The sequence below is a fragment of the Equus przewalskii genome, chromosome 7, assembly GCF_037783145.1.
Source record: "Equus przewalskii isolate Varuska chromosome 7, EquPr2, whole genome shotgun sequence".
In the NCBI taxonomy this organism is placed as follows: Eukaryota; Metazoa; Chordata; class Mammalia; order Perissodactyla; family Equidae; genus Equus; species Equus przewalskii.
This window is the reverse complement of record NC_091837.1, coordinates 37,276,050-37,301,511: the sequence shown is the minus strand read 5'-3', so window position 1 is coordinate 37,301,511 and position 25,462 is coordinate 37,276,050. Positions and strand designations below refer to the sequence as shown.

General features: G+C 36.4%; 1 protein-coding gene across 12 annotated transcripts in view; it reads left to right on the top strand.

Moving 5' to 3' along the window:
• Positions 1–25,462, top strand: part of PIEZO2 (piezo type mechanosensitive ion channel component 2) — a 418,984-nt gene that overhangs the window by 121,707 nt on the left and 271,815 nt on the right. For all 12 annotated transcript variants that reach the window (XR_011541935.1, XR_011541934.1, XM_070627457.1 and 9 more), the window contains exon 3: positions 24,034–24,159. Coding sequence is in view for 10 of the 12 variants with exons in the window: in XM_070627457.1 (XP_070483558.1) it covers positions 24,034–24,159 (126 nt within the window). In the remaining 2 variants the exon portion in view is untranslated. The remainder of the gene's footprint in view (positions 1–24,033; positions 24,160–25,462) is intronic.

Genomic DNA, 25,462 nt, shown 5'->3' with positions numbered 1-25,462 from the left:
GCAAGTGTTTGCTTCATGAATAAATTAAATAAATGAACAGAAGACAATGCATCAAGTATTTCTTCCACCATTTATGCTCCTCTTCTGGAATTCCTAATGATATGTATTGAATTCTTTCAGTCTCTCCTCCGTGTCTCCCAGCCACTGTTTTGTATCTTCTTTGTTCCTTGGTGCTGAGTTCTGGGTGAACTCCTCAGTACTGTCACTAAATTTATCTTTGTCTCTATCCAATCTAGGGTTTACCTTATCTATTGGTTTACTTAATTAATTAAATGACTATATTTTTAATTTCTAAGACATATAGTTGCTTTTTTTGAGTGTCATCTGTTTTACTTCATTTCTGTCTATTTTTAAAAACTATTTTTGGGTCACTTTTCAAGACTTCATTTATTTATCATTTTGAGGATCCCAGGCAACTTAGTTTAAAGTCGTTTTTAGTATGTTTCAAAATTTTTCGTTTTACCTTCAGTGAATTCATATGCTCATTGTTTTTTCTAGCTTTATGTTTCTCCCTGCGTTTTGAATTATAGTTGTTTTATTCATATTGAACAGGAGATTGTCCTTTGTCTCAGTCTCTCCCTCTCGCTCTCTGTCTCCACGTCCCTGCGCCCATCTCGCTTCCTAAGGCATTGTCAGTTCTTTCCACCTGACCCATGGGACCCCCCTTGGATATTAGAGATATGTCCTTTGATGATGTTGGGCATTTGGACTTGCTCTGTCTGACATATCTGTGTTCTCCCCCTCCCTTAGCACACAGCTCCTTGTAAACCATGAATCATAATGTGGTCAGGAGCAGATTCTTTTCTAGCATCCTTTCAAAATCTGTAACCCAAACCCTTGTTCTAATCAGTGTTCCTAATGATGGCTTTCTTATGTACCCTGAGCATGTGATTAAGTGCTCACCAGGAAACCAACTTCCGTTGTCGTTGCCTGCTTCAAGGCCAACCTGCACACAGCTTTGCATCTCACGTTTATTTCTGGCCCTTAGAGATGTTTATCTCATGCTATTAACTGGTTGTGTCTTTTGGGTGATCTGCTTCACATTTTACCTATTATTTCCATGTGTTTAGAGCAAAAGAGGTACCTCAAACCAAGAACTACACTCTTACCTGGAAGTCCCAGGTCCCCAGTGTATTCTGGATGTGGAAGGCCTTGCTGTGTCACGCCCTCAGACCTGCTTCTTGCCCCACAGATATCTCCACAGGATCTACTGAGGGTCACCTGCAACTGCGTCGCAGTCCAGCTTCATCCTGGGCTCGGTCTTGCGTCCCTGAGTCCCCTGTCAGTATTGTTGCCAAGAGCCGCCCCCAATAACTTCCTGCACACCAGTCTCAATCTCAGAGTCTGTTTGCTGCTAACCCAACCTAGGACAGCAACTAACATTATAAGATGTATATTTCCCAAGAGTCAGATACACATTATGCGACGTAGGAGTCAGAAAGAGGTCCCTTTGGGTCAGAGTGGTAAGGGAAGATGTTGTAGAAGCAGTGAGACCTGGTCGTGAACGATCAGTTGAGAAGGAAGGATGCAGTGGACACTTGTGATGCTGGCATCTTCAAGTCCTCTTCCCTTGTTCCTCAGCTGCCATTCCCCTCCATGCCCAGAGCACCATTTTTCTCTCTCATTATATCAACTGCATTGTGGGGAACCTTTTAGAAGAAATTACAACACTTTAAAAGTTATTAAATAATAGCACATAAAGCCAAGGTAATAAATGATAGATCCAAATGGGAAGGGAGAGGGAAAAAAAAAAACACCAAACTGTTTTTTTTTTTTGGCTCCAATCATATACAGCAATAAAAAAATTGGAAGTAAAAAGTTGAGCTTTTGCAAGGGAGGGTTACGAGGTGGGTCCTGGTGGAGAATCGCACATCCCACTGGAGACGTGCACAGGAAGCTTTACTCCAGTTTGGGAATGTGGGAGGAGCTGTGGGAGATCATCTGTCATTTATTCTTCCACGAGCCTTTGTCGTGTTCCCAGAAAGGCTCTCTGTGATTCATTCTTTTTCGCAAAAAAGGGTTTTGAGAAGTGCTGAATGATAACCTCAATTTGATTTCAATAGAATATATAGTAGATGTGTATCTTTTCTCTCCATTTGTATTAGTTTAATATTAATAAAATGGCCATTCCTGTAAGTCAAAATGGTTAGTAATAGCAGCTTCATATACTCATCCTAAAAGCTTGATCACTTGGTTGATTCTGAAGTCTCCATGTACTCTTTCCAACAAATAGGTGTCTATATTTGACCTCATTTTGAATTGAAAAGAAAACTCCCAGTTTTATACCAACTTGGTTTTCATTTTTTCCATCTGGAGATTAAAATTGTAGGAAATGCTTTAAATATAAATACTTGCTTTCCCAGGTATTTTTTTCTAAATGCCACATTCATTGGCTACATGTTTCTTCCACTAGATCTTTCTAATCAAGTTTTAAATAAGTAATAAAACTATCTTGGAGGTAGGCAGAAGGAAACTTTGAAACATAGGTAAAACTCTTCTTTATAGAGAATTTGCATTTGATTCATTAACTTATCTATAAACAAGTATCAATGAAACTTTTTGTGGTTTCATTTCCAACAAAAAGAAGATTACCACAAGGCTCAGAGCTCTCCTTTAAGAATTGATTAGATTTTAGAATGGATTGCTTCTTAAGTGGCAAAGTTCAGAATTAGCTTACAAATATTGGTACAATCGTGAGAACCATGGATCTTCCACATTTGCATGTCACATTTAAAATCGCTTGACAGCTAGAGAATTAGAAATGTTGGCTAAATTAGTAGGCTCTGAATTACTTTCAAAAGTATAATAAATGAAGAGTTAGATTTATACCTATGTTGAAATCCCAATTCCTGGATGGAATCTATGAAGCAGCAGTGGTCTTTTTTTTTTAAAGCTCTACTTAAGGAAGTATATTAGAAATAAAATTGATCAATAAAATCCAAGTTAAAATTCATTTTAAAAATTCTACTTCTTTTTCTTATTTATTCCTTCTGTTAATATTGAATTTCTTCTGCTTTGGCATTCTAACAATCAGAGAAAAATAGTTTATTAATATACGGTTTGGTACCATGTCCTTCTGTCCATAAATGACCTATATTGTGAATCTGCTATCTAGGTTACTTTTGGAAATCATCTTGAAGCTATCATATGTATTTTTTATCCTTTTTAATATATGCCCCATTTTCTTATGTTTCTAATTACGAGTGATATTTATTAGGTGACATATCTTTGGGTAATTCATATTTCTTGTATAAATAAGAGTGACTATTCAAAACACATGGGCACCATAATACCCTCAATTATTTCTCTACACACACACACAATACTTCCAAAACCAGAAAAACACAGATCATTTCTAGAAATGCCATGAATCAAGTGGAGCATGGCTGTAATTAGGGGTGTGTATGTGTGTGTGTTGGAGTTTGTGTGTGAAAACAAATATCTTTTTATCCATTTCTGTCACTCTCCTTTATGACTGAAGTTTCAAGTTTTCCTTTGGTACCATTTTCCTTGAGCCTGAAGAACCTACTTTTAGGGGTAATCTGCTGGTGACAAATACTCTTCGTATTCTACCATCTGAGAATGTCTTCTTTTTGCCTTTTTTCCTGAAGGATATTTTCACAGGACATAGAATTCTGGGTTCATAGTTCTTTTCTTGCATAACTTTAAAGATGTTGTTCCACTGTATTCTGTCTTCGTGATTTGTGATGAAAAATATGTGAGCATTCAAATAGTTGTCCCTCTGTATGTAATGTGGCATTTTTCTCTTGCTGTTTTCAGGAATATTTCTCTACCTTAGATTTCCAGCAGGCTGGTTATTAAGTGTCTCAGAGTGGTTTCTTTGAGTTCCTCCTATTTTGGGTTTGCTGAGCTTATTGAATGTGTAAATTATGTCTTCACCAAATTTGGGGAATTTTTAGTTATTTCCCAGTTTTTTCTACATCAGTCTTTTCTTCCTCTCCTTTGATAACTCTAATGACAAAAGTAACACAAACAATAGACCTTTGATCCTCAGATCCTAGAGGGCCCATTAATTTTTCCAGTCTTTTGTTCTCTCTTATTCATATTGGATAATTTCAATTAATCTCTTTGAGTTTACTGACTCATTCCTTTGTCATCTCCATTCTACTATTGAGCCAATTAAGTGAATTTTAAATTTTAGATATTGTATTTTTTCAGTTCTAAAATTTTTGGGTTTTTTTTTTTTTTTTGGTACTTTCTATTTCTCTGCTGACAACTTTGATCTTTTAATTCAAGATTGTTTCACTTTGCCTCATGGAGTGTGGTTGTAATGGATATTTTAAAATCATTTTCTAATAATTCCAACATCTAGGAAGTTTTAAGATTGTCTTTTTTTCTGGAGAATTGGTCAAATTTTCCTGGTGCTTTGTATGTCAAGTAATTTGTGAGTGTATCCTGGTCACTTTGCATATTATGTTATGAGACACTGAAGCATGTTAAAATCCTCTGGAGAATGTTGGGTCTTTGTTCTTTGTTTTCGCAAGCAGTCAGTCTGGTTGGTTTTAGGTCACAAACTTTGTCCCACTTTCTGTGGTTCCAATGTCAGTTCAGTTCTCGAAACCTTTGCTTTTTTATTTAGGTCTGCCCTGCGTGTGCACCACTCAGGGATCAGTCTGGGACTTGAGTGGTTCTTTATATCATAGTTCAGTTCTCAAAGCTCTTTGGGTCTGTTCCACACATGTGTCGTCTGAGGGTGAGACCAGGACTTGTGTTGGTTTATAGCATAATTAGAGGACCCCCCCAGCTCTCTTCTTGCCAGGATTTCCCCTTTAATCTTTAGCTCTTGGGATCCCTTTCCCCGGTTCCTCTGATCAAAGAGGTAGAATTGGGGGGGCAGGGACTTTAGATGCCTTCAAGGCAGCAGCAGCAATGCAGCCTTGCAGCTGGGACAATCTTTGGAGCAGGATCAGAAGAAATAAAAGGTTTTGAAAGAGTGTATATATTTGATGATGTTACATTTAATTAATTCAATCTTCTTATTGATTAGCAGAAAGTTATGGGAATGGGGTAAGACATTACTGATGGCCTTTGGTGTTATTACTTAAGTTGGATTTAGTTTTTGTGTTTCGTTTTATTTAGTTAAATACATAATCATCTCCTATTCAATTAGTTTAAATGAATATATACACACACAATAAATGAAAACCAGAAGTTGGAATAAAAAATGCTTTGAAACCAAACGAGGACATCAGTGAAAATGGCAGAGTAGGTAGCTCCAATGGCCTCCCCTCCATAGAAACATCTAAAAATCAAGCAAAAACAGAATAAATTTTTCAGAACTCTAGAAAACAGTCACAGATTTACAACAACAGAAGAAATGCTGAATCAAGAAAGAGGAAGCTTAATAATGGCAGGATAGTGTTTGGCCATTTTTATTTGCCTTTTCTCCACGCCCATATCCATCATGTTGGTGATCTTGAAGACAGCAGCCAGCATTTCCAGTGTGAGACCCTAGTTCCTGGTTCCAGAGGGAAGAAAGCAGACTTTATTCTCAAAGAATTGTGTTTGTCTATTCTACCATGTCTGGGGACTGCCTGAAAGGTTGATACAAGGCACTTGACTTGTTTCACCTGAATGGGAACTTACTCAGGGCAGATAAGGGCAGACATTCCTTAGAAACATTGTAAGGAAAATTAACAACTCATAGCTGCCTGTTACAAAAGATTACAGTTAAGGTAAAAGGTAGAGTACTGAAAGCCTTAGAGAGTTTGTTTGGGAAATTATGGCATCCCAAAGTGCCCATGTATACTGGGGAATTTACAAAGTCATATAAGGATGCATACTCTGAAAAGACCTGAGAAGACTCCAAGCTTTCATCTCTATATGATCTCTAGGCTCAGTGCAAGTAGGAAGTGCAGGCTAAGGCAGAGTTGTAAACAGCCTGCTCTCTCTCTCTGTCAGCCCCTGGCATTCAAAGAAATCTCTAATGGACTTCAGAGACCACACGTGAAAAAAGATATAGATTTCCTAAGAATAGTTTAGAAAAGTCACTAAACAAACAAACAGCTACAGCCTACAGAAATGCACAAAAACAAATTTTGAGGGGGCAGAATCTGATTTTGAGAGCTACCATATGATAATATGCAAAATGTCTAGTTTTAAGCATAAAATGCAAAGAAACAAGAAAACATGGGGGCTGGCCCCATGGGGTAGTGGTTAATTTGGCATCTTCCACTTTGGTGGCCCGAGTTCACAGGTTTAGATTCCAGGTGCCGACCCACACCACTCATCAGCCCTGCTGTGGCAGCAACCCACATATAAAATGGAGGAAGACTGGCACAGATATTAGCTCAGGGCTAATATTCTGAACCAAAAAAATAAATAAATAAAAGGAAAAGAAAACACGGCCTGTTGAAGAAATTAACAGAAACTCTCCTTGAGGAAATACAGGCATTGAATTTATTAGACAAAGACTTTAAATTGCCCGTCCAGGCAGCTTAGAGTCTGCCTGACCTCAAAGAGCTAAAGAAAGCCATGGAAAAAGAGAAAAAGGAAATGAGAACAACATCTCAACAAATAGAGAAAGTCAATAAAGAGATGAAAATTATAAAAGACAACCAAACAGAAATTCTGGAACTGAAGAATATAATAACTTAAATGCAAGACTCACTGGAGGGTTTTAGTGGCAGATTTGAGCAGGCAGAAGAAGGAAGGAATGAACTTGAAGATAGGTTGATTGAAATTATCCAATCTGAGAACAAATAAAAAAGAAGGAAAATTGACAGAGCTTAAGAGAATTCTGGGATGCTGTCAACACACTTATAATGGGAGTCCAAGAAAGAGAGGAGAGAATGAAAGGTCTAGAAAGAATATTTAAAGAATTAGTGACCAAAACTGGATAAGTTTGAAAAAAGACATGAATCTACACATTTGAGAAGCTCAATGACTTCCAAGAGGGTAAAACAAATAGATCCACAGTGAGACTCATTGTAATCAAATTGTCAAAAGACAAATACAAAGAGAAAATGTTGAAAACAACAAGAAAGAAATGACTCATCACAATTGAGGGATCTTCAACAACATTAGGAGCAGATTCTCAGGAGAAACCATGAAAACAAGAAGGGACTGAGATGATACTTCTAAAATGCTGACAGAAAAATTTTAAAAAAAAGAAACTGTTAACCAAGAATCTTGTATCAGGCAAATTTATCCTTCAAAAACAAAGGATAATTTCAGAAAATCCCAGATAAACAGAAGCTAATTGGTCACTAGTAGGCCTAAGGGGAAACCTTCAGGCTGAAATAAGTGGATGTTAGACAATAACTCAAAGACATTCAAAGAAATAAAGACCTCCCAAAAACATAACTGGAGGATAAATATAAAACTCAGTATTACTGTATCTTTGGTTCATTACTTCTCTTTTTATATCCTGTATAATTTAAAAGACAAATGCACAAAGCAATAATTATAAATCTGTACTAATGGACATGCAGTGTAAAAAGATGGAAATTGTGATAATAACTACATAAAGAAGGGGGATGAAGCTGTATGGAAACAGAGTTTTTGTATGATATTGAAGCTAAGTTGTTATCAATTCAAACTAGATGGTTATAAATTTAGTATATTAGTTATAATCCCTATGGAAATTGCTAAGAAAATATCTAAAAAGTACATATGGGGCTGGCCTGGTGGTGTAGTGGTTAAGTTCACACACACCACTTTGGTGGCCCAGGGTTCGCTGGTTCAGATCCCAGGTCTGGACAAATGTACTGCTTATCAAGCCATGCTGTAACAGACATCTCACATATAAAGTAGAGGAAGATGGGCATGGATGTTAGCTCAGGGCAAATCTTCCTCAGCCAAAAGAGGAGGACTGGTGGTGAAGGTTAGCTCAGGGCTAATCTTCCTCAAAATAAATAAATAAAGTACATACAGAAGAAAATGAGCAGGAAATGAAAATGTACACTACAAAAAAATAAACACAAAAGAAGGAAATAGCAGAAGAAACGAGGAACAATAAACGTATAAGACATATAGGGAAAAATAGGAAAATGACAGAAGTGTATCCTTATCAGTAATTATTTTGATATACATGGATTAAATTCTCCAATGAAAGACAAAGATCATAAAATGGATAAGAAAAGATAATCCAATTATATCTCGTCTACAGGAGACTCACTTAAAATCCAAAGACAAAGTTAGTTGAAAGTAAAAGAATGGAAAAATATTCTATGCAAATAATAACAAAAAAGTGCTGAGGAGGCTACATTAATTTTAGACAAAGTATACATTAAGTCAAAAACTGTTACAAAGAAGGACATTGTATATTGATAAAAGAGTAATTCATCAAGAAGATATAACAATTATAACATGTATTCACCAAACAACAGGGCCCCAAAATAGATGAATCAAACATTGGCAGACTTGAAGAGAGAAATTGATGAGTCTATAATAATAATTGAATACTTCAGTAGTCCATCGTTAATACTGCAAAGAACATCTAGAATGTAGATTAATAAGGAAAAAACTGACTTAAGCCAATACTATAAGCCAGCTAAACCTAAGAGATATATATGGAACACTCTACTCAACAATATCAGAATTCATATTCTTTTCAAGTTTATGTGGAATATGCTCCAGGATAGACCTTATGTTAGGCCATAAAAAATTCTTAAGCAGTTTTGGAAGATTTAAATCATAAAAAGGGTCTTCTCAAACTACAATGGAATGAAGCTAGAAATTAATAATGGAAAGAAAAGTGAAAAATTCATAGATAGATGGAAATTAAACAATGCATTCTTCTTTTTCTAGAAGGTGTATAGTTTTAGCTTTTATATTTAAGTATATTATCCACCTTACATTAATTTTTGAGTATGGTGTAATATAGTGATTGGTATTCTTTATTATATGTGGATAGCCAGTTGTTCTAACAATATGTGTGGGAAAGATTTTGAAATGAAAATCAATTGACTATGGAAGTGTTGACTTACTTCTAGATGATCTATTCAGTCCATTTATCCATTTATATTTCCTTATCTATGCCACATTGCCTTGGTAACTGTAGCTTTAAAGTAAGTCTTGAAGTCTGATAGATATATTTTCCAATTAAAACTATGCGTTCTTAAACACCAGTGGGTCAAAGAGATAATTACAAGAGAAGTTAGAGAATACAGATAGACAAATGGAAACAAAACACAACATATAAAACCTTATTGGATGCAGTGAAAGCAGTTCTCAAAGGGAAATTTATACCCGTAACAACTACATTAAAAAAGAAGAAGGATTTCAAAGCAATAAACTAGATTTACACCTTCAGGAATTAGAAAAAGAAGGCCAAACTAAACCCAAAGCTAAGCAGAAAAAGGAAGTTTTAAAGATCAGAGCAGGAGCTCCGGGTCAAGATGGTGGCGTAGGCGGACTCTGACCTCTCCTCCTCCCATGAACATAACCAAGATACAACTATTTTTGGAACAATGACCCCTAAGAGAGAACTGAAAACTTGATAAAAAGAACCCCTGTAACAAGGGACAGTCCTGACTGAGGAAGAAGAGGCAGAAATTCCAATCTGGAGAGAAAAAAGTTACCTTCACCTGCTGCAGAGCTTCACAGCTGGGTGGGAGCAATCTGATGGCACACAGCCTTCCCTGGAAGAGTGGGGGACCTGAGCTGGGGAACATTACCATTATAAGCATCTTTTGAACTCAGCACAAATGGGATAAGTGTCTTAATATGTGGCTTTTCTGGCTACTAACAACAATGGGGAATACCCCCAGAAAAGCTATCAGACATATGCAGAAAAAAGCCAGCCCTTAAAGGGCCCATGCACAAACTCACCCATTTTGGAAAGCAACCTAAAATCACCAGAAAGAAAGGTGCACAGTCCTTTGGTGAAAAAAGATTCACCTGATAGGCTCTGGGTGCATCTTGGTGAGAGGTAACACCTCTTCAGGGACTGAGATATTGGTGGCAGGCATTATTGTGACCTAGTCCAGGCATGCTGACACAGATGCTGGCAGACGTCATTGGAGTTCTTCCCCTGGCCTGTTAACCTAGGGTCTGCCCCACACACTAGAGCACCAATTTGATTTAATCCAGCTCAGCCAGGGCAGAGAGCCCGCCCTAGAGATTGGCCCCACCCAACAGCAAGCCCTCGGGCAACTTTTCGGCCTGCATAGACTGTGTGCCTGGATCTTCTGCAGGTAGGTGAGTGGTTCTGTCTCTGAGGGACAGGGTGGGCATGAGGAATGGGTGGCATGTGTAGGGCATTGGTGGAGTGTGTGGGGGCCTATGCATTGGGGCAACTGGGTCTGATCTAGGAGGTCATGATTTGTGTGTGGGCTAGGACTGTGTTGATGGTGGGTGTGGACTTGTGGGCTATGGGGCTTATCAAAGGTAGAAGACCCATGTGCTTCTCAAACAGCCACATAGGGGATTGGCCCTACCTTCCAAAGCCTGAAGCAATTGGGCACTCCCAAGCCTGGGGCCAGCCCCACTCAGCTGCTGTAGCCAGAGGCCTACAGCAGTTGTAAGCCCCTGAGCCTAGCAACCAGCCATGCTGGGGGCCTACCCACTTAACAGAAAAACTACAACAGGAATGTGCTACTAGACCTTGTAGCCAACTGTACTAGGGCTCCCCACACCTGATAAAGTGACTGAAGGGTCCATAGCAGCCACACGCAGCTGAGAATTAGAACCAGCCAGCAAGGGGGACAGCCTAGCCTCCCCAGGCACCTGCAGCTAAAGCAACCCTGCCATAACGTAGAAGGACACACGTAGCCTACACAGGGGTCACTCCTGGAACATTTGGAACTGGTGACAAGAGGGAAGCACACTGCTAGGCCTCAAAAATTATCTCCTATATATGGCCACTTCTCCAAGATCAGGAGATGTAGCTGACCCACCTAATATGTAGGTATAAGCATGGAGAAAGAGGCAGAATGAGGAGGCAAAGGAATACATTCCAAGCAAGGTAACAGGACAAAACTCCAGAAAAAAACTAAGTGAAACAGAAATAAATAATCTATCTAACAGAGTTCCAACAAAAAGTAGTAAGGATGCTCACTGATCTTGGGGGAAGTATGGATGAACACAGTGAGAATGTCAACAAAGAACTGGAAACTATAAAAATGAAGCAATCAGAAATGAAGAATACAATACTGGAAAGGAAAACTCACTAAAGGGACTCAATAGCAGAGTAGATGATACAGAAGAACGGATGAGCAAGCTGGACGAAAGGCTAGAGGAAATCACCCAAGCTGAACAAATCAAAGAAAAAAGAATTAAAAAGAACGAGAACAGTGCAAGGGACCTCTGGGACAACATCAAGTGCAGTAACATTTAGATTATAGGTGTCCCAGAAGGAGAACAGAGAGAGAAAGGGGCAGAGAATCTATTTGAAGAAACAATAGCTGAAAACTTTCTTAACATAATGAAGGAAACAGATATCCAACTACAGGAAGCACAGAGAGCATCAAACAAGATATACTCTAAAAGGCTCACACCAAGACACATTATAATTAAAATTTCCAAAATTAAATATAAAGAGAGAATTCTAAAAGCGACAAGAGACAGGCAAGGGAAATATAAAGAAAACCCCATAAGGCTATCAGCTGACTTCTTAGCTGAAACCTTAAAGGCTGGAAGGAAGTGGCATGATATATTTAAAGTACCAAAAGGAAAAAACCTACAGCCAAAAATACTCTACCCGGCAAGGTTATCTTTCAGAATGAAAGGAGAGATAGAGTTTCCAAGATAAGGAAAAATTAAATTTTATCACCAAGAAACCAGTTTTACAGGACATGCTAAAGGGACTTATTTAATTGGGAAAGAGAAGACCACAAAGAGGAATAAGAAAACTATCAAAACAAAACAAAAAGGCAATAAAACCCCTGGTATAGGCAAAAATACAGCAAAGGTAGCAGATGAACCTCCTATGAAGATAATATGGAGGTAAAAAGACAAAAGTACTAAAATTAACTATTTCAATGATAAGGAAGTAATGGGTACACACACAAAATTAGAGGTTGGATATGATATCAAAAACATAAAGTGTGGGAGGAGGGGAGCAAAAAAGTAGAGCTTTTAGAAAGAAGTCAAACTAAAGGACCGTCAACTCAATATACATTGCTATACACGTAGATTATTATATATGAACCTCATGGTAATCACAAAACTGAAACCTATAATAAATACACAAATAATTAACAGAAAGGAACCCAAACATAATACTAAAGAAAGTCATCAAACCACAAGGGAAGAGAGGAAGAGAAGAAGAAAGGAACAGAGAAGAGCTACTAAAACGCCCAGAAAAAAAGTAACAAAATGGCAATATTTATCAATAGCTACTTTAAATGTCAGTGCACTATATGTTCCAATCAAAAGGCATAAGGTGGCCAATTGGATAAAAAAACAAAGCCTCATATATATGTTGTGTACCAGAGACACACTTCAGACCTAAAGACACTCACAAACTGGAAGCGAAAGGATGGAAAAAGATACTCCATGTAAATGGCAATTAAAAGAAAGCTGGGGTAGCAGTACTTATATCAGACAAAATAGACTTTAAAACAAAAGCTATAAAAGAGACAAGGGCACTATATAATGATAAAGGGGAGAATCCAGTAAGAGGATATAACACCTGTAAATATCTATGTACCCAACATAGGAGCACCTAAATATATAAAGCAATTATTAAGAGACGTAAAAGGAGAATAGACAGTAACACAGTAATAGTAGGGGACTTTAACCCTCTACTTACACCAATGGATAGGTCATCCAAACAGAAGATCAATAAGGAAACACTGGCCTTAAAAAATACATTAGACCAGAGGGACTTAGTGGATATATATAGAACATTCCATCCAAAAACTGCAGAGTACACGTTCTTTTCAAATGCACATGAAACATTCTGCAGGAGTGATCACATATTTGGCCACAACGTAAGTCTTAATAAATTTAAGAAGAGTGAAATAATACCAGCATCTTTTCTGACCAGAAAGGTATGAAACTAGAAGTCAACTATAGGGAGAAAATCAGAAAAGCCAAAAAAATGTGGGGATTAAACAAAATTCTACTGAACAACAGTTGGGTCAATGAAGAAATCAAAAGCAAAATCAAAAAATACCTGGAGACAAATGAAAACGAAAATACGACATGCCAGAATCTGTGTGATACAGGAAATGTGGTTCTAAGAGGGAAGTTTATAGCAATACAGGTCTACCTCAACAAACAAGACAAATCCCAAATAAACAATCTAACAGTGTGCCTAAAGGAACTGGAAAAAGAAGAACAGACAAAGCCCAAAATCGGTAGAAGGAAGGAAATAATAAAAATCAGAGCAGAAATAGATGAAATAGAGACTAAAAAAAAAAATAGAAAAAAATCAATGAAACCAAGAGCTGATTCTTTGAAAAGATAAACAAAATTGAAAAACCTTTACCTATACTCACCAAGAAAAGATATGGAAGACTCAAGTAAATAAAATCAGAAATGAAACAGGAGAAATTACAATAGACACCTCAGAAATACAAAAGATTATAGGAGAATACTATGAAAAGCTATATGCCAACAAATTGGATAATCTAGAAGAAATGGACAAATTCTTAGAATCATACAACCTTCCAAAACTGAACCAAGAAGAAATAGAGAATTTGAATAGACCAATCACCAGCAAGGAGATCGAAACAGTAATCAAAAACCTCCCCAAAAATAAAAGTCCAGGACCAGATAACTTCCCTGGTGAATTCTACCAAACCATTCAAAGAAGACTTAATACCTATCCTCAAACTCTCCCAAAATATTTAAGAGGAGGGGAAGCTTCCTAACTCATACTATGAAGTCAACATTACACTGATACCAAAACCAGACAAGGACAACACAAAAAAAGAAAATTACAGGCCAATATCACTGATGAACATCAATGTAAAAATCCTCAACAAAATACTAACAAATTGAACATAACAATACATTAAAAAGATCATACACCATGACCAAGTGGGATTTATTCCAGAGATGCAGGGATGGTTCAACATCCGCAAATCAATCAACGTGATACACCACATTAACAAAATGAAGAATAGAAATCACATGATCATCTCAATAGATGCAGAGAAAGCATTTGACAAGATACAGCATCCATATATGATAAAATCTCTGATTAAAATGGGTATAGAAAGAAAGCACCTCAACATAATAAAGGTCATATATGACAAACCCACAGCAAATATCATTCTCAATGGAGAAAAACTGAAAGCTATCCCTCTAAGAACAGGAACCAGACAAAGATGCCCACTTTCAACACTCTTATTTAACATAATATTGGAAGTCTTAGCCAGAGAAATTAGGCAAGAAAAAGGGATCCCAATTGGAAAGGAAGAAGTGAAACTGTCACTATTTGCAGATGACATTATTTTATATATAGAAAACCCTAAAGAACCCACTAAAATTACACTTTTAGTAATCATAAATGAATATGGTCAAGTTTCAGCATAGAAAATCAACATACAAAAATCAGTTGCTTTTCTATACACTAACAACGAAGTAGCAGGAAGAAATTAAGAATGCAATCTCATTTACAATTGCAGCAAAAAGAATAAAACACTTAGGAATAAACTTAACTAAAAAGGTGAATGATCTGTACACTGAAAGCTATAAAACATTGTTGAAAGAAATTGAAGAAGACACAGAGAATTGGAAAGATATTCTGTACTCCTCTATTGGAAGAATTAACATAGGTAAAATGTCCATACTTCCTAGAGCAATCCATAGATTCAGTGCAATCCCTATCAAAGTTCCAACATTTTTCACACAAATAGAACAGAGAATCCTAAAATTTATGTGGAACAACAAAAGACTCCTAATAGCCAAAGGACTCTTGAGAAAAAAGAACAGAGCTGGAAGTATCACACTTCCTGATTTCAAAATATACTACAAAGCTATCATAACCAAAACAGTATGGTACTGGCACAAAAACAGACACACAGATCAATGCAACAGAATCGAGATCCGAGAAATAAACCCACACCTCTATGGACAGCTAATTTTCCAGAAGGGAGGCAGGAACATACAATGGAGAAAGGAAAGTCTCTTCAATAAATGGTGTTGGGAAAACTGGACAGCCACATGCAAAAGAATGAAAGTAGACCACTATCTTACACCATACACGAAAATCAACTCAAAATGCATTAAAGACTTGAATGTAAGACCTGGAACCATTAAACGTCTAGAAGAAAATCTAGGTAGCACACTCTTCGACATCAGTTTATTTACAAGTACCACATCTGACCAGGCAAGGGAAACAACAGAAGAAATAAACAAATGGGACTACATCAAAGTAAAAATGTTCTGCACAGCAAAGGAAACCATCAACAAAACAAAAAGACAACCTACAAACTGGGAGAAGATATTTTCAAATCATATATCTGATAATGGGTTAATATCCAAAATATATAAAGAACTCATACATCTCAACATCAAAAAAACTTCACAACCCAATTAAAAAATGGGCAAAAGATCTGAACAGAGATTTCTCCAAAGAAGATATACAGATGGCCAACAGGTACATGAAAACATGTTCAACATCATTAACTATCAGGGAAATTTTTAATCAAAACTACAATGAGGTACCACCTCAGTCCTCTCAGAATGGCTGTAATTAACAAGATAGGAAACAACAAGTGTTGGAAAGGATGTGGAGAGACAGGAACCCTCATACACTGCTGGTGGGAGTGCCAACTGGTGCAGCCACTATGGAAAACAGTATGGAGATTTCTCGAAAAATTAAAAATAGATCTACCATATGATCCAGCTATTCCACTGCTGGGTATTTATCTGAAGAACTTGAAAACACAAATGCATAAAGATACATGCACCCCTATGTTCATTGCAGCATTAGTCACAATAACCAAGGCTTGGAAGCAACCGAGGTGCCCGTGAAGGGATGAATGGATAAAGAAGATGTGGTATATATACATAATGGAATACTACTCAGCCATAAGAAATGATGAAATCTGGCCATTTGTGAGAACATGGATGGACCTTGAGGGTATTATGCTAAGTGAAATAAGCCAGAGGGAGAAAGTCAGATACCTATGACCTCACTCATAAGTGGAAGATAAAAACAATGACGAACAAACGCATAGAAACAGAGATTGGATTGGTGGTTACCAGAGGGGAAGGTGGGAGGGAGGAGGGTGAAAGGGGAGTTTAAGCACATGTGTGTGGTGATGGATTGTAATTAGTCTTTGGGTAGTGAACATGACGTAATCTACACAGAAATTGAAATATATAATGATGTACACCTGAAATTTATATAATTTTATAAACAAATGTTACCACAATAAAAAAAAAGATCAGAGCAGAGCTAAATGAAACAGAGAATAGAAAGACAACAGAGAGAATCAGGGGCCAACCTGGTGGTGCAGTGGTTAAGTTTGCACGTTCCACTTCTCTGCGGCCCAGGGTTTGCCAATTTGGATCCCGGGTGTGGACATGGCACCACTTGGCACACCATGCTGTGGTAGGCCTCCCATGTATAAAGCAGAGAAAGATGGGCACGGATGTTAGCTCAGGGCCAGTCTTCCTCAGCAAAAAGAGGAGGATTGGCAGTAGTTAGCTCAGGGCTAATCTTCCTCAAAAAAAAAGAAAAAAAAGAGAGAGAATCAAAAAAACCAAAAGTTGGTTCTTTGAATAGATCAACAGAATTGACAGAACTTTAGTTAAACTCACAAATCAAAAAAGAGATGACATAAATGGTAAAATGGGAAATGAAAGTGGGGACAGTATTGCCAACATTACAGAATTAAAATAATTATATGCGAGTACTAGGAACAAGGATTCACCAACAAATTAGATAACCTAAATGAAATGAAGAGATTTCTAGAAACACACATTATCAAAATTGACACAAAAGTAATTAGAAAATATGAACAGATTTGTAAGAGTAAAGGATTGAATCAATAACCAAAAACCTTTCAACAAAGACAAGTCCTGTACCAGATAACTTCACTGACATAGTCTATCAAATAATTAAATAAAAGTTAATACCAATACTTCTCAAAGTTTTCAAAAAATAGAATGAGAAGAAACACTTCCTTAACTTCCTTATTCATTCTGTGAGACCAGTATTACCCTGATAACAAAGCCAAAGACAACACAAGAAAAAGTAAAACCAACTGCAGACCAGGATCCCTTATGAATATAGATGCAAAAGTTCTCAATGAAATACTAGCAAACCTAATCTAACAGCACATTAAAAGGATTAAACACTGTGACCAAGTGGGATTTTTCCTAGCATAAAAGGGTGGTTCAACATAAGAAAATCAATTAATGTAAACAAACCATCTGAATAGAACAAAAGGGAAAAAAAAACCATGATTGTCTCAATTGACCCAGAAATAGCATTTGATAAAATTCACCTTACTTTCTTGATAAAAGCACTCAGAAATCGAGGAAAAGAAGGAAACTTTCTCAACCTGATAAAAGCCACATATGGAAAACCCACAGCTAGCATCCTTCTCAATGGTGAGAGACTGAGAACTTTCTCCTACTATCGGGAGCAAGATTAGGATGTCTGCTGTTATGGGGTGAATTGTGGTCCCCCAAAATGCATATGTTGAAGCCTTAACCCTAAATGTCACAGAATGCATTTGTAGATAGAGCCTTTAAAGAAGTAATTAAGTTAAAATGAGGCCATTAGGGTAGGTACTAATCCAATCTGCCTGGTGTTATAAAAAGAGGATGTCCGGATACACTCCAGGGATGCCCTCACAGAGAGAAAGGACCATGTGAGGACACAGCTAGAAGGCAGCCATCCCCAAGCCAGGGAGAGAGGCCTCAGAAGAAATCAGACGTGCTGACATCTTGATCTTGGATGTCTGGCCTCCGGAACTGTGAGGGAATAAATTTGTGTTGTTTCAACCACCTGGCTACGGTTGGTACTTGGTTACAGCAGCCCTGGCAAACTAATCAATCTGCCTTCACCACTGCCACTCAGTATTGCACAGCAAGTTCTGGCCAGAGAAATTAGGCAAGAAAACAAATAAAAGACCGCCAAATTGGAAAGGAAAAACTCTCTCTATTTGCAGATGGCATGTTTCTATATATAAGAAGCCCAGAGAATCCAGAGTATTGCTACTAGAGCTAATAAACAAATTCAGCAAAGTTGCAGGGTACCAGATTAACACAAGAAAATCTGTTGTGTTTCTGTACACAGGCAATGAAAAATCTGTAGCAGAAATTAGGAAGACAGTTCAATTTATACTAGCACTCAAAAGATAAAAATACCTAGGAATAAATTTAACCAGGGAACTGAAAGACTTGTGTGCTGAAAATATTAAACATGCTGACAGAAAGAAGATCTAAAAAAATGACAAGACACCGTGTGCTTATGGAATGGAAGATTTAATATTGTTAAGATGTCATTACTATTCAAAATGATTTATGGATGCAATGCAATCTCAATTAAAATTCCAATTGCCCTTTTTGCAGAAATAAAAAAGCTAATCTTCAAGTTTATATGAAATTGCAAGGGATCCCAAATAGCCAAAACAGTATTGAAAAACAAGAACAAAGTTGTAGCACTCACATTTCCTGGTTTTAATACCTACTACAAAGCTACAGTGATGAAAACATTGTGGTAGTTCCATGAGGATAGAAATATAGACCAATAAAATAGAGTTGAGCGTCATTTCCAAAGAAGATATGCTTATGGCCAAGAAGCATATGAAAAGATGCCCAATGCCGTTAGTCCTTGGGGAAATGCAAATCAAAACCACAAAGAGATACCCTTTGACATTCACTAGGATGACTATTATGATAATAAATAGTAATTTTAAAAAACGAAAAAGTAACAAGTGTTGGCAGAGATGTGGAGACATTAGAATCCTTGTACATAGATGATATGAATGTAAAATGGTACATCTGCTATGGGAAATAGTTTGCTCCTCAAAAGGCTAAACATATAATTACCATATGATCCAGCAATTCCATTCCTGGGTATGTACATAAAGTAATTGAAAAAAGGTACTCTAACAAATACATGTACGCACATGTTCAAACAGTACAATTTACAGTAGCCAAAAGGTGTGCACAACCTAAATCTCCATCAGCAAGTGAATAGATGAACACAGGTTAATGCATACAATGGAATAGTATTCAGTCATAAAAAGGAATGAAGTACTGACACGTGCTACAACATGGATGAACCTTGAGAACATTATGCTGAGTGAAAGGAAGTCAGACACTAAGGGTCACATATTGTATGATAACATTTATATGAAATTTCCATAGAGACAGAAAGCTGACATGGTTGCCAGGGGTGAGGAGGAGGAGGAATGGAGAATAACTGCTTAACTGGTGCTTTTGGAGTGAGGAAATGTTTCAAAAGTAGATAGAGGCAAGAGTCGTGCACCATTGTAAATGTACTAAATGACACTGAAATTTCCACTTTAAAACAGTTCATTTTATGTTATCTGAATTTTACTTCAATTAAATGTGTATATATATAAATACATATTAGAATATCTCCAATGTATATCCATCCTTTTGCAATCAGGAAATGTTACTGTAAGGGAATACTTGACAAGCAAAACCTAATTGTTTATACAGCATTATTATACATTATTTGACTATCTTGAAAAAATTTTATTTCTGTATGTTAATCCTTAGTTGTCCCCAATGGAAGCAATAAAAACTACGGTAGGATTGAGAACAAATCAACAGACTAATTCCCTTGCTTTCTGCTTCCATTTATTTTAAACTTTTCATTTTCTTAAAAGACTAATAAAGTTTAATTTCATTAAGCTATGTTTTTATTTAAGTAACTGACTACAAGCCAAAACTATATTATGTCAAAAGGTAGAAAAATATAAAGAAATGCATTTTAGAATGAAATATGCATTTTAATTATATTTTTCTTTCTGTTTATGACATTTTAGATCTCTAAGCTTCATTTTTTACGGCAATTACATGTTTTTCCTGAGAGCATTTTATGGGCTCCTCTGCTCTTGGTCCGTGTGAGCAGCGCTCACTGAAGCTTTTGAGTCAACATTAGAAACACAAAGATAAATATCCTGAGCTCAGAGCCTGGGGAGAGCCAGGGCAGCAGGAGCAATTACCATGGCGATAGACGAGCGTGGCTTACATCGTTGTCGAAAAGAATTAGAAATGAGCTGTGTGGTTCCTCGTGATACGGCACAGGTTGTAACGGAAACTCCCCTTGGGCTACTGAGAAATCACTCTCTCCAGCACGGGTTTGTTGAATGTACGCCCAAGAGACATTCAGCTTATGTTCTCTCAATATTTTGGGTGAAGTTTTCAGTTTTCTTTCCTGACATGAGATTAGTAATACAGTCATTCAGAGTATACAAAGCAGTTTTCTTACCCCTAAACTGGGATTTTATGTGGAAATGAGATAACGTAACTTCTGATTAGATCTTAAAGATCTATGGGTGTGTTTACACATGTATTTTAAATATAAAATTATATCTATATCATATGTGTATAGTTAGCTTATATGTTTATTATGTAAATATAAATATAAAATGTATTTATAAACATATAAATTCATAAGTATACCATATATTTATCATGTATATATTTGTCATATAAATAAATCTTATTTATATATAAAATTTTAGGGTTTCAAAGGCCTGGAGACTCTAATTAGGTCCCCAAAATTGCATGGCCAGTGGCAGACCAAGGACCAGAGTGTTGGTCATCTAGTCCAATATTTGTCTAGTCCTTTCCATCTCTGGGTGAAGAGAGTTGAAACAATTTAGTCTTCAATTCACAGAAGGGTTTTATTATAGGATCAGCCAAAGTGCTTCTCTTGCTTTATTGATTTACTCTTGTTCATATCATATTCGATTCTCATTCCTATTTTCTACCTTCCCATATGAAACTACTCAGATACGCTTGACACATATGTTGAATACACCAAAACATATTTGTGTGAAACATACATGTTATTTTATCCATGTCTGTGTTCATAATTTATCTGAATTATTTTGTGCTACGTGTCTCATCTTGTTTCTCGTTATTTTTAGCGAGTGTTTTTAAGACCCAGCTATGTTGTTCAATGTTCTTCTGCCTTAATGCACCTAATGGTGCAAATATTTCAGACACATTCACTGCATTGTTACATAGCCATCGCTTCAGTGGTGGAAAATTAGAATATCTCCGATTGCCTGCTACTACAGACAATGACATGAATGTCATTATTCGAGTCCCCATGTAGGCCTGTCGCAAACCTTCCTCTGGAGTGTGATGACTAAGTCACAGAATTTTGGCCTCCTTCAGAACTCACATCCAGAAAGGCTCCACCAGTTCTGGCCTACTGTGAAAACATCGTTTCCCTTCAGAAAAACTCAATATTTTGAATTTTTATAATTTTTGCTAATATGATGGGTCTAAAATGTTAGCTCATTTCTGTTTTCATGATAATTTCTCTGCTAACAGCTTTAGCTTTTCTGTGTAAACATATCACCCACCCGGGTTCCCTGTAATCTGCTTGTTTAGACATTCTGCCCCCTTCTCTCTCAGTTGACCTGCCTTCTTCTTGTTGATATGTAGTCATTCTTTATCTGTTCTAAATATTAATCTCATGTATATCTTAAATGTCCCAACTAATCATCTGTCTGTGAATTTTATTTATGGTGGCATTTGTTTAATCTTTGATTTTAATACAGTCAAATTCGTCTTTTTTTTTCCTTATAGCTTATGTTTTGGGGCCTAGTTTTAGAAGGCAAGCCTCCTAGCAAAGGCACAAGGTTGTTATCCCATATTTTCATGTGTTAACTTTAGAATTTTATCTTCCGCATTTAGGTCTTTATTCATCTAGAGGTCACCTTGGTGGCAGGAATCCAGGGTTATTTTTGTCTGTATTTATTGAGCCAGTTTTCTTCTGCTAGATAGCTTATCTTTTTCCTCCTGACTTGTGGGGTAAAATTTGACATTTATCAAGTTTATATAAATAAATTTGTTTCTTCTGAGCTCTGTATGATATTCCATTTGACTTTTTTTTTTCCCTCTCCATAAGGAATCTAAGTTTCTGATTGTTTTGTCTTAACTTATGGGTGTATAGTATATCTTAATGTCTGCTAGGACAAACAACCACGCCCACTCTTGATCTAATTTCTCAAAACTTCAAAATTGACCTGGAAATTCATAGACTTCTTTCTTCCAAATATATTTCTAAAATAAGTTTCTTGAGTTCCTCAAAAAATCTTTTTGTATATATTTTGAAATATGTTTGTCAAAGGTCTAAAGTTTCTCCTGGTATTTTATTTGAAGTTACATTGAATTTGTAGACTAAATTTGGGGAAAATTGTCATTTTTATCATATTAAGTCATTTCATTCACCAGTGTGGCATATCTCTTCATTTATTCATGTCTTCTTGTTTTTCTATTGAATTTTATAATTTTGTCCATAAAGATCTTGCACATTCTTAGTTAAGGTTAGTTCATAGATACTGTAATCAGTCAGGGTTCAACCTGTAGGAGATTATATATATATTATATATTTGTCTATATACGATTTATTATAAAGAATTGGCTTATACTGTTGATTATGCAAGCTGGCTAAGAAAGCCAAAATCTGTAGGGTAGGCTGTCCAGAAGGGAAAGTCATGGTCATGGACAAGCCTAAATTCATAGGCACAGGCTGAAGCTAATGTCAACAGGGGACAGAATTTCCTCATTGTTTCTTTCTTCCTCCTGGTTTCCAGGCCTTCCAACTGATTGAATCAGGCCTGCCCAGATTATCACAGATAACATCCTTACTTAATGTCAGTTGATAATAGACTTTAGTCACTTCTATAAATTCACAAAAACATTTAGTTTAGTGTTTGATTGAATAATCAGGGACTGTAGCCTAGCCAAACTGACTAAAACCAAAGCACTAAAACACTGGCAAAACCATTACAATACAGTTTTGGTTGCTAATTTAAGTGATGTCTTGTTTTCTATTTGGTTATTGCTAATGCATAGGTGCTGTATTGACTTTCGTAAGATGATATTGTATCTGAATCATTTTCTTGTATTTGCTCTAATAGTTGGTCTGTGGTTTCAGTTTGACATTCTACATTGATAATATCATCTGTGAGTAATTCCATTTGATCATATTGTCTGCAAATAATTCTAGTTATTACAACTCTTTATTCTTTTTTCTTGTCTTATAACATTGGCCAGCACACCTATTGATATGTTAAGTGGCAAGAGTGTCAAGTGTCCTTGATCAATCTCTGACATTAATGGGACTATGTCTAAAATTCCACCATAAACAGATTGTTTGCTTTAGTTATGGTGTAAATCTGTTATCATCTTAAGAACATTTCCTTCTATTCCTAGTTTTCTGAGTGTTGTTTTCTTTGATGATAAATAGATTTTGAAGTTTATGAAATGCTTCTTCTGTATCTATTGAGAAAATCATACTATCAGCCCTCTAGGGTATGACTTACACTTATAGATTTATTAATGGTAAAAGACACTTGTTTTTCTGCAATAAACCCTAGCTTATTATATGTTATAATTTTACTATGCTATTTCAGTTGATTAGCAATTATATCTGTAAATAATTTGTGTCTGTGTTCATAAGTAAAATGGGCTTATAATTTCTTTTCCTCTTCTAGCCTTATTTAACTTTGAATTTAAAGTTACTCTAACTTCATGAAATGTTTTAGGCAACTTTCCTTCGTTTTTTACTCTCTGGAACTACTCTTATAAGATAGGGATTATCTGCCTTCAAAATTGGCAGAAGTCCCTTATAAAATTTTCTGGGCCAAGGACTTTTTGTGGTTTCATTTTGTGGTAACATGTCATATGATGAAGAGGGAAGCATCTTTCTTTTACATCGAGTTTTTAATCAATGTTATTTGTATAATTTTACAAAGGGAATAAGATAGCTTTTAGGTTTAGACTAGTAATTAAGAGAGTAATTGTTACGTGTCATATGCTTTGGAGTCAGTCTACAGAGTAGATTACATAGAAACATGTTCCATGTGGAAGTGTAGGAAGATCAGAATGGGTGTGTTTCATCCTAAGTTCTCTCACAGTCTCTGTTCTTTTCTCCCCTAGGACATACGGGACGGTTGTTGAAGTCTCTGTGCTTCACCAGTCTGTCCTTCCTGTTGCTGCACGTCATCTTTCACATCACATTGGCCAGCCTGGAAGCTCAGCACCGTATCGCGCCTGGTTACAACTGTGAGTATTATGGTGGTTTTGTTTCATATTAGGTATGTTCATAATAAAGTTATGTGTCATAACACTCATAGAAATCTATGTAATAATTACATTGTAAAATTCATGGCAAGTTTTGGTCATTTGGCAATCCAGTATACTATAAATACATATCAAGGAAGTCTGCCATGGAGAATTGGGTAGTGCAAACAACTTAATGAATGAATTTTCAACATATATTAGATCTTAGGCCCCTATCTGTAGGTAGGACATTATCATTGGGCTTAATCTAAAATATCAAGATTTGTGTATAGTTCCTGGAGCTTACAGTACAGCTAGTGAGACAGGACGTGCACAATTTCTAATATGACAAATACGGGGACAAAAGTTGAATAACATTATATGACAGTGACTCAATCCTATTCTGAAGCATAAAGTAAGATTTCATATGTCTTTATGGGAAAAATGTAATGACACGTATATTTGTTTTTCAAATTGGGAGTTCTTTATTGCTATTTTTAAAGAAATATTATGTCTTATACATATTATATTTTGAAGTTTTAATCTGAAAAAGTCAACATGTGTGTGCTTTAGTATTAGCTTTCTAAATTAACCCGCCATCAGATAAATTCTACTTAAGTTTTTGTAGAACGTGCGATTGTCATTTGAAAAACAGAAGCATTTCAAACAGAGAGAATAAAATCCATGTTTTAAGTTAAACCTAAAGAAACCCTGAGATGCTTGAAATAGACCATAATAGCAGTTTTAAATTGTCAGTTTTTCTTTGAGGAATCCATTTGTGGTTTTCAAATTTCCTGATCGTTCATAAGTGCCAGTACAAGTAATAACCTACCCCTCCCTGTAAACTAAAAAGGAGATCAAAACTCTCCATGAATCAAAGAGTATTAACATTAATATAGTGAGAGATTCTTTGGTAAAATCCATACTCATAAATTATTCAGTATCCCTTGCTGCCTGACTTTTAGAGAGTTAAACTTTACAGAGCTCGACTTTGTATTCATTTTGGCCACTTAATTGAGTTCAGACGTCCTTGGACAATAATGCCTATCAAAATGATTTTTAATTTGAGATCTGTGATTTAAGATATTTGAGATATAATTTGTGTGCTATAACATGTGCCCGTTTAAGGAATACGATTCACTGGTTTTCGTGTTGTGCACCCCCCGCTGCCATCTAATTCCAGAACACTTTCATCGCCTCAATAAGAAACCCAGCACCCACGAAGATTACTCCCCGTCCCCTCACCACCCATCCCTAGGCAACCATTAATTTACTTTCTGCCTGTTCTGGAGATTTCATCTAAACA